General features: G+C 35.9%; 1 protein-coding gene across 4 annotated transcripts in view; it reads right to left on the reverse strand.

Moving 5' to 3' along the window:
- Positions 1-7,139: 7,139 nt before the first annotated feature.
- The window catches only part of LOC144248887 (uncharacterized), a 32,503-nt gene continuing 22,128 nt past the window's right edge, over positions 7,140-17,514 (reverse strand). For 2 of the 4 annotated variants that reach the window (XM_085576340.1, XM_085576319.1), the window contains exons 2-4: positions 15,553-15,633; positions 15,316-15,368; positions 7,140-8,460 (exon numbers count right to left, since the gene is read on the reverse strand). In XM_085576340.1, the coding sequence (XP_085432466.1) occupies positions 8,377-8,460; positions 15,316-15,368; positions 15,553-15,633 (218 nt within the window). In that variant the 3' untranslated portion in view covers positions 7,140-8,376. Of the gene's footprint in view, positions 8,461-15,315; positions 15,372-15,552; positions 15,634-17,514 lie in introns of all 4 variants that reach the window. The other 2 variants (XM_077790867.2, XM_077790866.2) reach the window with 1 other exon arrangement.

The raw sequence follows: 17,514 nt of genomic DNA on the forward strand, positions 1-17,514 counted from the left end.
TAAAAATCCTTGGAAATCATAATATGTCTCTTTAAAATAAACATCTAACAACAAGCGAATTTCTTATTTCAGTTAATATTTAATTTAATTTTGTAGCTTCATAACCAAAAGCTGGAAAATATTTTTGAATGGGGACCACTTGAATGACTTTTCTGGGAAATGTTGTTTCCTAATAATTGAACTTCTCCCTATATAGCAAGGCAGACACCCTCAAAACAAAGGCACTCAAAGCTGTGGGCAATTGGAAAAATTTTCAATCATAAATGATGGTAATACTTACCAGGAAAGCTTTATAGCCAAGCATGTCAATTGCTGGACACTGAAGTCTAACAAAAGTAGGAATTCTACTGGCAATTCCATTATATATTTAAAATATTTTATTTTGTTCCAAGCTATTTGTTTATCAGAGATAGTGGAGCAGTTCTGCTTCCTCTTAAGAAAATGTGGCTATTTTGCATGTCCTGTGTGAAAGAAATATCTGAAAGGTTTATAATTTAACAATACAGAATATAAAGAAGACACTTTATTAGCCACACAATTGTGTTGCTATTTTAGGTAAAGAAGTACTGAGCATAAATGTTACCTGCTGGGAATTAATATTAACTAGTTTATTCTTTCCTTTTGAGGAAGTATTCATTCTTCCATAAAGCATTTGTGGTACAAAAAACTTATCGCACTTCTAAAATTTAAATGCTTCTATGGCCCCCCTCGAAGAAAAGAAAACATTTGCTACTCTTCTAAACTTTTGCTGCTCATAAGAGTGCTTCTTATATGAATGACTGATTTTTATGGGACACATGAAGTCCTGTGGTTTTGATTCTTTACTGTAATTTATGGCATTTTTCTCTTCTAATTGACAGAGAAAGTACTTGCTGGAGAACATCCTTCAAATTCCCTTAACTATGTCCTTTTCTTTCTTCTTTGACATATTACAAACTGACATTCCAAGTGGTCTCCTTCCTGATCCCTATTTCATGGGAGGGGCAGAAATTGCAATCAAATAAGTGCAAATTACTTTGGCTGCCTGGCTAGACTCTGAGGCTATCAACGCTAAATGATCACTTGTGTGTGGCTTGTGCTCCCAGCAATGGTTAAAATGCATCTGTAATTTCTTGTATTAATAATTCTTGCAATGAGCAAGGTAGCCATTGAAGCTGCTCCAACCTTATTTGTAAGGACCCAGAACAATCAGTAAATCTCTGGTGCTCACTGTTCCTGGATAATCTCTGTTAAAGGAGAGGGAAAAAAATGAAATAAAAGAAAATATCAGATGCCTCTTTTTCACTGCTAATTTTTAATATAGTGTCTCTGAATTCTTCTATCTTGTATCCATTTTCTTGCTGTTAGATTTAATCATGAATTACGAGGTCTAGTTACTTTTGAGAAGGTTTTCGTAGACTGAGATCAATAACTCCTTTTGCCTACTACACATTTACTGTAAGTGATTTCCAACCTCGACCCCAGAGAAGGCCAGCTCAGTTACTGTGGAGACCTAAATGCATTCAGGAAAGGGATTAGGTGCTGATTGGTCCTGACAGTCAATTAGTACTTCAAAGGGAAGCTGACTCCTTGTTTTATACACACAGAACATGGGATAAAAAATGGTAGTTTGATGTCTTGTAATCTCTGTTGTTTCAGCATTGACCAGGACAGCCTGATATTGGAAGCTTTCTCGGAAGTTAAAAGAGTCCTGCATTGGTTCCTAATGGAATGGAAGCACTAAGAGAAACATTGACATAGTGTGATCTGTACACACTAGCTTCCCTAAAGTATTTCAGGCTGCAGGGACTCTCTGGGATTCTGTCTGTTCAAGTCAAAAGTATTTTTAATCTCTATGATGTGCTGATCAAACCTTGAACTGTCAGGTCTAATTATTTCCACAAAACCAGTTCCATTTATGATTAATTAAAATTTCTTCTTGATTGCATACAGTCCTTTCTAATGTATAATCCCTTCATTGTCTAGTGATTCAGAGTTTGAGCCCAATCCCCAAAATAAAAAAGCAAATTATTTCAGTTTGTGTTATGCCTATGCTGAGATGTAGTAAGCCCCCACATTTGATGGAAGAAACAAAAGGCAGAAAACTAAGCTAACAACAAATAAATCAATATACTGCAAAGGAAGAGTTTGATTCATGTTGACGATATAACTACAAAGCCATTATGCACATTGGATTAAAACTTTTGCCCTTTTAAAGGATTCACTGTATGCAAGCCTTGTAATGCACTGATGGATATGGTTATGTTTTCAAGTTCATGTCTCCATTCTTCTCAAAGCAGCAAAACATCAGATCAGTATGTAACTGCAAAAAAACAATATTCAAGAAATTATTTTGTCTTTTACATAGAGTACATACTTTATTTTTGTTAAAATGAGAAATATAAACAATGACTAGATATATTTGAGTATATGACAGTTAAATATTTTCTATTATTCAATTTTTATTAATAAATTATTTAAAACTTTATTTTATTTTACTCTTTCTTCTCCTTCTTCAGTAAATATAAGGGAGTTCCTGCCCAAATGAGACTAAAGATGAAAAAGAGATAGCATAATCTCAGATGGCTCTCTAGAGCCATCCAAGTTTAAAAGTCCAATTGCAGTATCCAAATAGGGAGGACAGGAGTGCTAGATTTATCTCACCTAACTTTAGATAAATAAAATTTACTCTGTGTGAGCCAGTTATTATGTATGAAAAACTTTACAGGCAGTGGAAGTAATACACACTCTTAGGGGATGATTTTGTTGAGCTATTTTAGATATTGGAATGAAAGGAATTGATCTCTGAAGTGTTAAGTCATCTGTATTTTTTCAGATACTTCCTATCAGAGTCTGATTATCATGAAGTTCATATATGGTACATGAAGCTCAATAAATTATACACAAACATAGTTTAACTTACATATTTTTTGAACTGCCTACAGTACAGACTAGTCTCTCTCTGAATTTATTGTAATAAAAACCTAAAACAATAAATGTTTTCATTTGCCCTTTTTTCCTATTTTGTGTACTGAACACAAGAGATCTTTCAGTAACTGCAGATATATTGATAGTTATGTGTAAGAACTTATTGCAGATTGTTCACAGGATGTTTCAAAAGTATGATTAAATGAAAATCTGTATTAGGAGAATGCATTTTAGACTACTTATTCATTTGGAATTGATTAGCCTAGTGAGTCCCCGTAACACTAGTGTAATAAGAAAAATTATATTTCCCATCCAATTTGCAAACTAGATGCTAAATTTTATAGCCTTGACACTGTTTTGCTCTGAGCATACTAAACTTGGTTGATACTGATCTGCTGTACTGTCTGTGTGCTCCTACCAACATTTCCAGCCCACTTATACAGGTTTTCTTCCTTTGAAACTATGTGAAACATTTCTTCCTTTTTAGTCCATAGTTCACCAACATGACATCTTAGCAGCTTCTGTGTCTTCATGTGCATATTTTCCAGCCTGGTCCAGGGAAAATTATTCCTCAGTGTAACAGCCAGCATGATACTGTGGCACAGTTAATGGTGTAAGAATTATACCCTAGAATGCCCAGAAGTGGAATAGAGGTTTTGATGCTTTCTGGTTTTCAGTTACAACATCACACTGTGGGTGCATTATGTTTCTGGGCTTTGTTTCTGTCACTATGTAACAGTATAACTTGGAATTTTAATTGCTCCCAAATCCTACTATTACCTATACCCAGTGCCAGCACTATGATAGCACTGTGATAATATGTTCTAAAGGGCAGAAACAAATAAGCATCTTTTCACTGATGAAAAGCTAAAATGTACATCAACACTTCTCTTGTGATACAGAGCTCAATTGACAGAGAATTTTACCTAAAAGATAGGACTCACTATACAACTTAGAAACAGCTCTTGAAGTATGCCATGCAGCCAGTTCTCAGAGTGACTAGGGAAGCTAAAAGAGCTACCTCATTTCCACCTGTGACAAATGCAATTTTGTTTCTCTTTCATCCTCCCTTGTTTAATACAAATTCAAGCCTACTGAAGAAAATAACAAAAAAGGGTACCCAGACGTTTTAAACTCGCAGTTTTGTCAGTGGCTTTAAAAGCAAAGAGCATATTGAAATAATTAAAAAATAAATTCCTGAGATATTAGCAAAAAATAAATCAGAGGGAAAAAAGTTAGAAAGTTATTTCATCTAATTAGCTACTTCATTTTTTAATTACTTCATCTAATTTTGGTCCTGGTTAAAGGACAAAATAGGAAAATAAAATTACATAAATAAACTGTATCTGACACGTGAAAAAGAATGAACATTTTTAGTGACAACACTTAGATTAAAAAATAGTATAAACCTTAAAAAAACCCCAAACCTAAAGGACTTCACAGAACTGTAAACCGGCTGATAGATTCACATTTAATCCAGTAAAAATATTTTTGTTTATAAGTATGCTAAGATTTGAGCCCAAAATTCCCATATTGTTCTGCTAAACCTAGATAAATCTGCTTCCCAGAGCTCTTTTTAGGAGCTGCAGCACAGCTAAGTGTTTTAGCAATATCACAACAATACCTGTAGGCCTAGACCATCATGCTGAATACTACACAAGCACTCTTGTAGAACCAGTATCATCTTTCATCCTTCATGGAAGTACACAGATCAATCAGTCCCCCTTCTCTGCTTCCAGCCCCTGAAAAGAATGTCTATGCTGCTAAAATACCACAGCCCAGGAAAAAAGACGCCTAATTATTCAAACTGCCACACCACAATCCTCTCTCCCATCCCTGCCTTGGACTGTTTACTTCCAAAACCAATATGGACAAGACTGCATGAAAATTATTAAGCCAAATTAACAAGTCAGTGCCTAAATGTGTCAACATTTACTGATTTATGCACCTTTTTTTTTTTTTTTTTTTTTTTCCATTTCTGGTTCTGGTCCTCTTTTCAGGGCACATACTGAAATATAGCTTTATCAAATTGTCTTGTACTTCTTATATTTTTAATATCTCTGGAGATATTCAAATTTCATCTGGACACAATCCTGGGGACCCTGCATGAGCAGGGATTTGGACTAGATAACCTTCAGTGGTCCTTTACAACTTTATCTGTTCTGTGATTCTGTGATTCCAGAACACACAGACAAAAGTACCCAAATCTCACCTCACAATGAAACTGAGGCATGAGAGATGTGTGTGTGTGTCCAAGCAGTCCTTCTAAGCAGGAAATTGTAGCTGATTAGTAATTAAACTTCCTTAAGAGGACTGTAGTCCTGGTGAGCTTTTTCCCAGTATGAAGCAGATTTAAGTAGTAGTTTTCATCTGACAAATAAATGATCCTGAGATGTTAAGTATGAAAATTCAGTACAGTGCCTAAGATGACTGCTTCTTCATGCCAGCTTTTTTAAGTGCTACTCTCCTTATAGGGTTTCATTCTGGATACTATTTTGAGAGAAATTATTTCAATGTATTCTGCCTGTATAACACACTTCTTAGCTCAGTCAGTGATTCTGAATTGGCTCTTTCCTCCTTAACCTGATGCACTTTCTGAACATAATCAAAAATCCAGTTACATATTGTCATTAACTCATAAATCACAAGGGTTGAAGGATCATTTATTCTTCTGCCACAGGCCTCTATGCTCAGCAACATTCATTTCATCCAGCCAATGGTGGCACCAATTTCAGTAAGACTCCAGCTGGATAGTTAAAGTTTTTCACTTCTCATAACAAAAGTCCTACATTAAAAGGTCTCAGAATCAGAGAAGCATTTATATTCTCATAGATTCCCTTTTCCAAAACTCTAAAAAATTTTGCAGGATCCTGAGTTTGTGGCATCACTAGGAATTATACTCTCTCACAAATTATAATCCGACATTAATATTTACGAGTTCTTAATTGCCCTGCAATTTGTACCTACACTCTTGATATCCATTAAAGTTTCCAGGAAGACTAGTAGCAGTAAATTATTTAACTGTATGATTAGATAAAATTATGTTTACCCCCCCCCCCCCAAAAAAAAAAAAAAAAAGCCAGCGCAGTTTTATGGAAAAATGCTAGGCTATTTCATGAAAAAGATACAAAGATCATCATGCAAAATAGATTATTCACAGTATTTCTTTGTGTTCCATAGGCTTTGTTGCAATGTTCTAGCTCCACATAGACTAACAGTGGAAACTAAGGAAAGACACACTGCAGTGACATCTCTTCTGGCTCTAAATAAGAATTTTGGTTTGAAAGCACCCTGACTGTATTTATGCCTGAGTCTGAATTAATTTGAGGGCCTCAAAACTGCACTACATTCTGTGGTGGATATGACCTTAAACATATAAATATATTTCTATTTTTTTAAGCCTCACATTCATGTGTCCTATTATTCATGATATCCCTGGTTAGACCACTGAGCACTTCAATTCCCATTTTTTTCCTAGTGGCCAGATCTATACCCATCTGAACTGCTGACCTGTTCAAAATTAAGTCCCAGCAGGACTAACAAAACAGACATTTCTGTGAATTACACAATTTTAGAAATGAATCAGTGAGCACATATCCAATACAAAAACTCACTAGAGACAGCTCAAGAAACAGGCTATCAAATTTAAATCCCCAGACAATGTGAAGAATTTCTTCCACTTAGAACTGGGTCTAGAAATGTTAGCATGGAGTACTTGTCTGTTGAAATTTGCTGAGCGGTTATAAGTAAAAATCTTTTCCATACGATGATGGTTCCCTGTGGATGGGACTCATAACACACAGGCAGGGGTCCAACATGCACTTCAGCTGATCTCCTGTGTTTGCACATCCAGTTGTTCCTACTTCCTTGGCAGGTATCTTTGCAGACTTAAAACGCTTGCCTATCTTGTACCAGAGTTAAGGATCCCAGTAAATTGACATTATATGGCAGTGGCATATTCCCTTGGTGTGTTCCAGGACACCAGAGCTTCCGTCCTGCACAGCAGCCAATGAAGCTGGAACCTGTGATGTTTGTGAGCAACAGAATCACATAACCTGATCAGTGGAATCCCACAGACTCCATACTAACATACTCCAGTTTATTGCACAATCACCTCTGTTTTGTCTAATCCATTTCTCTTTACAGACACACAATGGTGGGGCCTTCTTTTCATGTAGATTAAATGGTCTCTGTCTCCAAAGGGGAAAAAGACTGACTTTTTGACAGAGTTGTTGTTTTTCTTTTTTTTTTTTTTTTTGCCTCCATTAATGACCTTGATTACTCTGTCTGTTGGAGTGTGTATGTGACCACAGTGAGGATTCCTGCCTTGCTTGATGCTGAGTTTAGTTGTCTTTAATCCCAGCTCCAGCTCTTCTGCCTAGGGCTCTAACCCTGAATTTTAAACTAAAAGGCAATCCCCAGTGCCCTTTTCCACATAGCATGTGGAGGTTTGGATGAAAGTCACTCAGCAAACAGCCCCCAAGTGAACATATTCTCCTGGCATTTCCTTCTGCTTCCAACACTGAACAAAGTGATAGGCATTTAAATTAGATAGGATACATCCTAAAATACAGTCTTGGATCTTTATCAGACCCAGAAAAGTCACTGATGTGTTTTGTTGCAATCCAAGAAAGATCTACATCTCTAACAACTTCACAACATCTCTAGTAGATTAATTTTAATACAATGAAAGATGGCCAACACCTCAACATGATGGGCTTTATTGTCTTCAAGCACCAGTTAGCATAGCATCATTACTGTTAATACACTTTTGTTATGCAAGAGGAGGTCACAGATTTGAGGTACTACAGAGTTACTGGAATTAGACGGTTTCTGGGAGTTTGAGGTGGGGTTGTATTTTGTTTGTTTTGGGGAGGGTTTTTTGGGGTTTGTTTTGTTTGGGGGGATTTTAGGGGACATTTTTGTTTTGTTTTTGCTGAGTCACACCTTTGTTACTTAAAAGCAGGGCTTTTTCTTCTTGTGTACTTGAAACATTGGTGTATTTGTGATGCACAATGAGTGTTTCCAAAGGACTGAATTCAAATTTAACTACACAGGCCTCATTTGATTCAATGGAAAGTGTGCAGCTTAATCCTATGCAGTCCATTTAACATTAAGAACATGTTTTTCACCCAGTTAGCATTTCAGCAAAGCAGATTTGGAAACAACTTTGTGACAATCCTAGCAACCAATTCTTAGGTAAGCAGTTGCTTTTTAAATAGGGCCTTTAACACTTTTATGTACTTCTTCTAGAGATTTTCATATTTTTAGAATTAAGAAATGCTGGTGTGCATTTCTCACCTGCTTAGCATTAATTTCTGATTCATAATCCCTCTACAAACAACAGGTTTATTGATTACAAAACCTCCCACAAGCCATTTTTGCCAGTCCTTTCTATGAAAACATAGGAAAAAACCCAAATACCAAAAAAGTTTACTTGGAAATGAGCCACCTTTATTTTAAGGGGTTTTATGCCATTGACATGTTGTGCCAGCAACCTAGGTTCTTACTGTCTGGTAGAAGAGATTTCTTTGGTTCCATCATGTTACAAAGCTGAAAAAAGGAAAAGAGAGACAAGCAATGAAAATTCACCATGTCATTATTCAAATATGTGAATTACCCTGAGTTGCAGCCAAGCCATGGGACTAACCCCCAGTGTTCTTCAACACCTATTCAAACCCTTCAGTGCAGCAATAGTTCATTTCCATTAATTAAATAATTATACCAAACTCACTGTAAAGACAGTGTTCAACTGAATTCAGGCATTCTAAAACAGTTATTCAGTACAGCTTAAGCTCATATCATTATGCCATGAATTGACAAACATCAAGTTTATTTCCCTTAGCAGAAGTATTTTAAAAGCCCCCCTTAATAAAATAAGGAAATAAATAAATAAAAGGAACAACCCCCCCAAACGTGAAAACTAATCCCAAATTGTAATTGATGACATTTCACATAATAAAAAACATGTTTGTGTCCAAATGTCCTAGTTATTTATTTATTAGCAAAGTTCTTATTAAAATCTAATACAGTTAATGTATCATAAAGCTGAAGTCTTATGAAGTTTAAAACATTATTTTCCTTGCTTATATAACATGAACCCCATCATTATTAGTGGAAGAAAGTACTGCTTGAGCAAGTTTACATAATAAGATAACATTCCAGCCTTTTTTTTTATGGTCCACCTTTGGTATATATGATCACAAAACACTTTTGCTTTCTCTCAGTCATATGGGTCAAAAAAAGAGCAATGATGGCTGAGAGAAACAGCAGTGTAAACCAGTTCCTTAAATGACCAATTGAAAGGAATTGACAGGAGAGGGGAGAAAGGAATCTGAAAACATATTCAGAAGGATGAAAATGAAAATACATGTGCCTTGTATTAGAGTAAGTGATGAAAATCAAGGAAGTGGTCTAAGTGATGTGCAGGATTTGAGATCTGTTCTTTAGTCTCTAATGTTCTCATCCATCTAGATGTATGACACAAATATAAGGCAGCCAAAATATCTTTGTGCAGCTGGGAAATCAGAGATGGAGGATGTCAGACAATAGAGGTTACAGTAGCATAGCTTACAAAAAACACAGATAGAGCAGCTTGTATACTAATTCACAACTATCCAACACTGTGAAAATGGGGAGGAACTGTGTCCAGCTAGAGAAGAAAGTTTGTCTCACTCACTATAGCATTTCAATTTATCCACCAATTTTTTCTACTAGGTGTGTCTAAGTGCAAATAGAGACTGATACAAATAGAGGAGAGAAAAACCTAAAATAAGATCATGGATTATATTTATAGGTAGTTTGGTAAATTTAAGCATGCCTAGGGAGCTAAAAAGTGTTACACACTGTGACACCAGCTATGATACTAGATGTGAACACCATTCTTTGGTGTACAAAGTTTTTCACCTCTTACCATAATCTGAATTACAAATACTTCTCTTATACAAAATATATAACAATTTTTACAGAAATATATTCCTCTAACAGAGGTTTTGCTTTCTTCTCTGTCAAACTGTAAGATGCAAAATCTAGAGGAACATAATGTAAACAGCACAGTCCAGAAAAAGAGGAAAGAACTATTAATGATCAGGGGAGAGACATGAGACACAGAGTTCCCTCTGTCATGCAAACTATGAGGCATTTGAAAATCCTTTTATACTAAGAGAAAGCTGGAGGTTTGAGCATATACCTAATGTATTATTCTGAAAAAATAAATTGACAGAATAGTGATGGCACAAGGTTGGTAAAACATCTAAGTACTGAAGGAGAAATTACTGAATGGAAATAAAGTTTAAATCATATAATGGGGAAATCAACAACTATGAGGACATCAGTTATTTCAGAGACTAATGTGAATTAAAGTCCCCTGAAATATGTTATAAGCATATATTTTTTGCCATGGACCCTTCCCTTCCCTTCCCTTCCCTTCCCTTCCCTTCCCTTCCCTTCCCATCTCATCCCAATCCTTCACTAAATTTTTTATCCTATTGTATTTCTTAGTATCTTGGAGAGTATCTTAGATACTGTCTAACTTCATTTTCAGTTATGGTAAAACTGAGGTCCTGCCTTGCATATCTGGATAAATACAATTCATTTGAGTTGGATTTTTTTAGTCAACGCATTGCAGAATTTCAGCTTCATGGCTAGGTTTGATTTGTCATTGTAATGAAACTACAAAAAATCTTGTTCTCTCTTATTGCTCTGTGCTTCCTGCTAAACACTCAAAGTTTCACTGGATAATGTTGTTTCTTATTCAAAAGAATTGTATAGGGCTATTGTTCTCTTGAAAACAGTTTTCCTCCCAGGGACAGATCCATTTCAAAAATGAGTGATCCACTGAGACAATTATTGCTGATATGTGAACTCAGCAGAAATCAGATTTCTGATCAGCAGGTAACTGAAGCTTGTGTCTGTGTACTACTGTTGTGCATTTGCTGCAGATGAAATAGATGTGGTTGTGGGCTGTATTAATAAACAATTTCCTGTGAAGACAGAGAAGCATAAGTGCCAAGAGCCTGGAAGGACACTGCTGTATAGTTTCATTCACCTGCCTAAAAGAAGATGATTTCAAATCAGATGTTCAAAGAAGGACAGACGGCATGATGAGGGAAGCCTTTTGTCCAAGACTAGATAACAATAACACAGGTTTTTTTGGTCTAGCAGAACAAAAGTTGGGTAGAGATATTATTACCCTGCATAAAACCACTGGTGAATAAATATCCGTGAGGAAAAAAGGTTATTTAAATTAAAGGGTTGTGGTATTTACATATCCTCTGAACAGAGAGAGACTTAGCTTTCTCAGGATTTTTCCTGAGAGAAGTTGGAAGAGAAGCAGAGAAAAGAATGAGCAAAACAATTCTTATCTCGGTTGTTGCTGCTCATTGTTGTGCACATGTGGAATATGTTATGGAGATTGTTTACCAAAGGTGATTGCTTGATTGGATTCTGGTGATGGTGTTTTGGAATGATTGACCAATTAGGTCACAGCTGTGTTAGGACTGAGCAGAGTCATGGATTTTTCTTAGTAGTGATATAGTTCTTATTACTGCAATATAGCATAATATAGTTTTAGTATAATAAAGTAATCAATTAGACTTCTGACATCATGGAATTCTGTGCATTGTTCTTCCACCAGTAAGGCATTCTAGCACTGTGATTGCTACAAAAGTGTAATGCTGGAAGTAGAAGAAGTATATGTATGAATCATCCAGCATTAATACATTCTCAAAACTAAGATCTCTGTCACAGAATCATAGATTCATAAAGGTTGGAAAAGATCTCCAAGATCACGCTAGCTAAACTACCATGCCAACTAAACTACAACACTAAGTTCCACATACTATCATTTCTTGAAGACTTCCAGAGACGGCAACTCCACTACTTTCCTGGGCAGTATTTTCCAAAGTTTAATGACCCTTCCAGTGAAGAAATTCTTCGTGATGCTCAGCCTGAAATTTTCCTGGCGCAGCTTGAAGCCATTTCCTATTGTCCTGTCACTAGCTGCCTGGGAGAAGTGGCTCCTTATGACACCCTCCTTTCAGATAGCTGTAGAAAGTGTTCAAGTTCCCCTCCAAGCCTTCTTTCCTCTGGCTGAACATCCTCAGCTCCCTCAGCCTCTCCTCATGGGATTTGTGCTGCAGACTCTTCACCAGTTTGTCGCTCTTCTCTGGACTCACTCCAGCAGCTTTCGTGAGCTGGGGGACTGGGAACTGGAGAAAGTACTCGAAGTGTAACCTCTCCAGTGCTGAGTATAGAGGGACAATCACTTCCCTGATCCTGTTGGCCACACTAATCCTGATACAGGCCAGCATGCTGTTGGCCTTTTTGGCCATCCGGGCACATCACAGCCACTGTCAACTACCCCCAGGTCCTTTTCTGACAGGCAGTTTCCAGACACTCTTCCCTAAGCCTCTAGCAGTGCAGATGCTATTGTGACCCCAGTGCAGTGCATTTCACCTTATTAAACCTCATACCATTAACCTTGACCCATGCATCCAGCTCATGCAGATTCCTCTACAGAGCCTTCCTATCCTCTAGTAGATCAACACTCCCACACAACTTGATGTTGTCTGGAAACTTACTGAAGGTGCACTCAATTTCCTTATCCATACCTTTAGGGAACCCCGCTGGTGACTGGCCCCAGATGGATGCAACACCTTTCACTAGCACTCTCTGGACCCAGCCATCCAGCCAGTTCTGAATCCAGCAAAGAGTGCTCCTGTCCAAGCCGTGGGCTACCAGATTTTCCAGGAGAATGATGTGGGAGACAGTGTCAAAGTCTCAGCTGAAGTCCAGATAGATAATATCCACAGCCTTTCCCACATCCACTAGGCAGGTCATCTGGTCAGAAAAGTAGATTGGGTTGGTCAAGCAGGATCTGCCTTTCCTAAACCAATGCTGGATGGGCCTGATCACCTGGTGGTGCTGTATGTGTTGCATGATGACTCTCAAAATTATCTACTCTGCAGTCACTGCTGAGTGTCTGCAGAGTCTATCACACTAGGTATTTTAAATAGATTGTTAGAACTACTGCCATGTGTTTCATTAAGTTTTCCTGTTTTCCACAATCTCCTCTTCTTGCTTTCAAAACAACTTAATGTTCAGTCCAATATTAATCAAAAAGTCCACCACCTCCACAAGGAAGCATCAGAGAAACAGGAGGTTATTTATGATTATAAAATTGGAAAGAGTGCAGGAAAAGGTGGAGTCCTGGGAACAAACAACTGTGTGGGAAGATGTGGAAATTCCAAAGATCATCTCTGCCACAGATGAGGAGGAGTAGAGGAGCACAGATAAGGCATATGAGAAGATAAGGATGTTGACCCAGCTGTAAGAGAATAAAATGAACAAAGTTCATTGTTCTACCCTTTCCTTTTTTTTAATTGAAAAGGGCTATTTCATGCTTCTTCTGAACATATGAATCATGGCTTACACATTACTGATAAAGTATTTTGCAATTACATGCGAAATGAGGGCTATGTATGTGAAGTTCATGCTCTGCTACACAAATTAGTATTGAAATATGTGAAAATAATTGCATTACAATTCTCCACAACCAGATAATACCAAGCATGAAAAATGGGAGACTTTATACCTCTTTAGGACTTGGACCCCATCCCCTCAACTCAAATACTTTAAAAAGGTATCATTTCACCTTGAGTTTGCTTTATTACTCAGGGGAAAGATAGATAAATTGTTGACTAAATTAAATGTACACAGAGTAATTTAAGACTCCATGTTTAAGAATACTTATGTTTCATGAGAAAAAGTTTGGACTAGAAGCATATTTAGGTACAGTGTTGATTTTAAAAGACCAGTTATGCAGCCAAACATAGAACTCATCATCACCCTTGTGCTTTGCTCTTGAGCTGTAATGCAGTATGCAGCAAAAGTCCCAGGGTTGTGATTAGAAGGATGATATGAAAGGATGATATTTTGTGGCTTTATAAGTGTTCTTTACAATGTAAGCAAGACAGAAATCATGGCAAAATAATTTTTACATGGAAAGCAGTCAGCAAATTCATGTGTCTTTCAGCCTTTTAAGGTAGCTTTTTTTAATTTTTAAAATCACTTCAGCCTTTTGGCCTGTGAAAAGCTAGTGTTGGTAGAAGCTGATGGATTTTTTTATTTTTCGACACTTTAATAAAATATAATGCCATATAAATGCCTTTTTGTGTATATTATTTATTGATTTAGGTACACTTTCTTCCTTTGAATCCTTACTAAACAGATCTGTTGTTTTCTGAATTGATTTTGCTGTCTCAGCCGCATTGAGGCATAGACACTTTTTTGGCTTCCATCTGAATGAACAATTTCCTAGTTAGACACACTGGATTTGGAGTTGGGTCAATAAAAGCTTTACTGTGTTCTTTCCCTTTCCCCACACAGCTCACAAAAGAGAACTAAATTCCATTCATCCTTTCACTGGCCACTGTGGAATCTTTAGCAGTGCAATTCTGGCTGGGATGAGGAAACATGGCAAGAAATTGGAAGAAACACAAATAAGAATTCTTTATTTCCCATGCTCACTGCCCTGAAGATTTTCTGCCACTGGGAATGCATGTGAATTTCCTGGACATTAACTTCTTGTCACTGCCAGTGAATTACTTTGGAAGTATAAGACTTTAGATATCAAAAGATAATTTAGCTTAATCCTGCCAATTTTGATGTGGCTAACTGTAAGTTATTTGCAAAAAAGACCATTTTGAGTGGTTCTTGGCAATATGAGCATAAAGAATCATTGAACACTTTTCATGCAAACATAATTCTAACTTTTGAATAACATAACCTTAACCATGGTTTAATAAAGTGTTTTCACCTAATCCTTGTGGACAGATGTAAATGTACAAGATTCTGGATTGTTTGCAAGGATGTAGCAATACATTAAAATTTACTTGGCTGTTGTTTTTTACTTGCTTTTTTATGTTAAATAATGCATTTATAGATAGTCCATTCAAATTAAAAATTACTAAGGTAGGAATTTAAATTTTAGAAATTTCCAAAACAATTTCTGGTGTCTTCAATTTTACACTTCTCCATCAGCTTGTATATATATGTGTATATATATATATATATATATATATATATATATGTATATATATATATATATATATATATATATATATATATATATATAAAAATGTATGTATGTATGTATGTATGCATGTATCAGCTCTGTCCTCTCATTCTTCATTCTTTAAGACTTTTTTCTTCTATTATTTCTATGTTGATGCCGCATGCACATAAACAGGAGTTGTTTAAAAAAAAATTTTGTAGCATAGTAGCAGTTTTCCTAGAAATTTAATCATAGCAATAATTTTACCATAAGTCTTTATATAAGCATATATCAGACATGCAGATGCATGAGTGTGTGTATAAAACATTTTTAGGCATAAATCTAAGACTCACCCAAGGCCAAACTGTAGTGTTCTTATGTGACACAGTAAAGTATCCCAGGGGATCTACTGGAATGAAAAAAAGGATGACAAAAAACCTCAGCAACTTTTCCCAAGTCCTGACATTACACAGGAAAGTAAGGTTTTCTGTACAGTTCCTATATGCAGTTATACTCAAGATCAGTGTGGTTCACAGTGCACTTGATCTGTTCTGACCTACCTGTCCCTAATGGGGTAACTAAATACTCACAGCAAGGCTGAGTGGACACCATCTGCTCATGCTCTCTGCTCACAGGAAGAGATGCAAAGAATTCTTTGCTGCAAGTAAGTGCTACAAAATAGTCAAAGAATTTCAGTTTTAAAATGAGGATATACAAAACCATCCCAGATGTCATTTGTAGAACTAAAAACAGCAAAGGAATTGGAACTGAAGAATATTTTTAATGTCTCTTTAAATATAAATCACGTTTTGAAATTTACTAAAGGGCTCCATAAATGAGTTTGCAGACAGTTCATTCACTGAAAAAAATGTATCTATTTACATCATACTAATCCTCTGATTAGGAAAGACACAAACAACAGGGCTCACTTTAAAGATGACATTTTGAATATTTTCATTCATCACCTTCGATATGAGCTCTTTTAGCAGGATTTTTAAGCCATTAGATAAATCACTAAATAATGTCTCTGTCACAGCATTTCTGCTGAGTAAAGACTATTCAACATATAACTTGTTAAATTAGGTATAGAGTCTAAGATTTATTCCCTCTTCTTTTTCAATATTTTATGACAAAAAAAAACCCACTTTGAATAAGAATAGGACTTTGAGAGGCTACTTCAAGGTTATGTTCTGCTGCAGAGCTTAAATTCTTAGTTTACTAAAGTTTTTGTAGCATCATTTCTTGATTTTAATTAGTACAGAGAGTATGATTCTGAATTTGAAAGGAGAAGGCAGGAAGAGGAAGGAATAAAAATACTACTGTTTTGGGGTTTAGAGTGATTTCTTTTCATGCCCTTCTGTTTATTAAGTAAACAACAGATCTGTAAGAGCTGGAAAAAAATAATTCATATCTTACACAAATAAATTTCTGAAAAGTGAATGTTCAAGAATTCTAAAATGCAAGATCACAAATGGAATATGACCTGGATTCTAGATTAATTGGTTTTAAGTCTTTGCAGAAGAAATCAATGTACATGGCTTACTGGAAGAACAAGGATGCCAAGGATTTCTCCATTATAAGAAAGGGATGAGTAGGAAGGGCAAGAGGACCTGCAGGACAAGTGAGCGTTGTGTACTTGTTGTGCATTATCTCTTTGGGGAGGTAGCTTTCTCAAAGATAGATTTTTCAAAGATAGAAGCAATAAAAATCATGCTGATGGAACAAAGTAAGGAACGTGTGAATAAATTCTCAGAGAGGTTATCCAGTCAACAATCTTGTGAAGGATTTATTAGAGAAGTAAACAACATGGAAAGTTTTTATCTTTTCTCTTAATAATAAAAAGATGGAGGGAAGAGGAAATCTTGACAACAGAGTAGAAATACTTCAGAAAAGTTACTAAGAAGTTCTAGAAAGAGGTTTCTTAATTTATTTGGAAAAACTGGGGTCATATTTGAATTAAGTTCTTAATAATTAGAGTATAGTATATACTCTGGTACTCAAATATATAGTATCAAGATTAATACAATGTTGCTATACCATACATATTGATTGAAGACCATATTCCAACAAAAATTGTGCGATGCCAGTATTTTTACACAACATAACCATCAGAAACAATAATATCTTCATGACCAGGACATAATAAAAACTCATATACAACTGGAAAAAGAAAAAATATCTTGAATTAAGGGATGATAATCAGATTATGGTAAAGTTATACTATGAAAAAAAAATAAAAGCAAATATATTTTTTAACACTTTCTATTTTAGTAACAAAATTATTGAAAAAATCAGGAAATCAGTGACAGTTGAGAGGATTTGTAAGGTTTAAAAGCTTGTCTGAAAAAGAATCTTGGAGCTACTTTAAATCACAGTTTGAAAGCCAATACATGTACTACAAGTAGAGAGAAAATGTTTGAGAGGAAAATATACAAGACCTAACTAGATAACTATTCATTCATGCTGAGAATCATTTAGTAACCAAGGAGTGAATAAAGTCTTCTTTGTGATGTTTCTCTGCAGCTGTTGAGATGTGGGCCAATGCTGTATTG

The sequence above is a fragment of the Lonchura striata genome, chromosome 1, assembly GCF_050655825.1.
Source record: "Lonchura striata isolate lonStrDom1 chromosome 1, ASM5065582v1, whole genome shotgun sequence".
In the NCBI taxonomy this organism is placed as follows: Eukaryota; Metazoa; Chordata; class Aves; order Passeriformes; family Estrildidae; genus Lonchura; species Lonchura striata.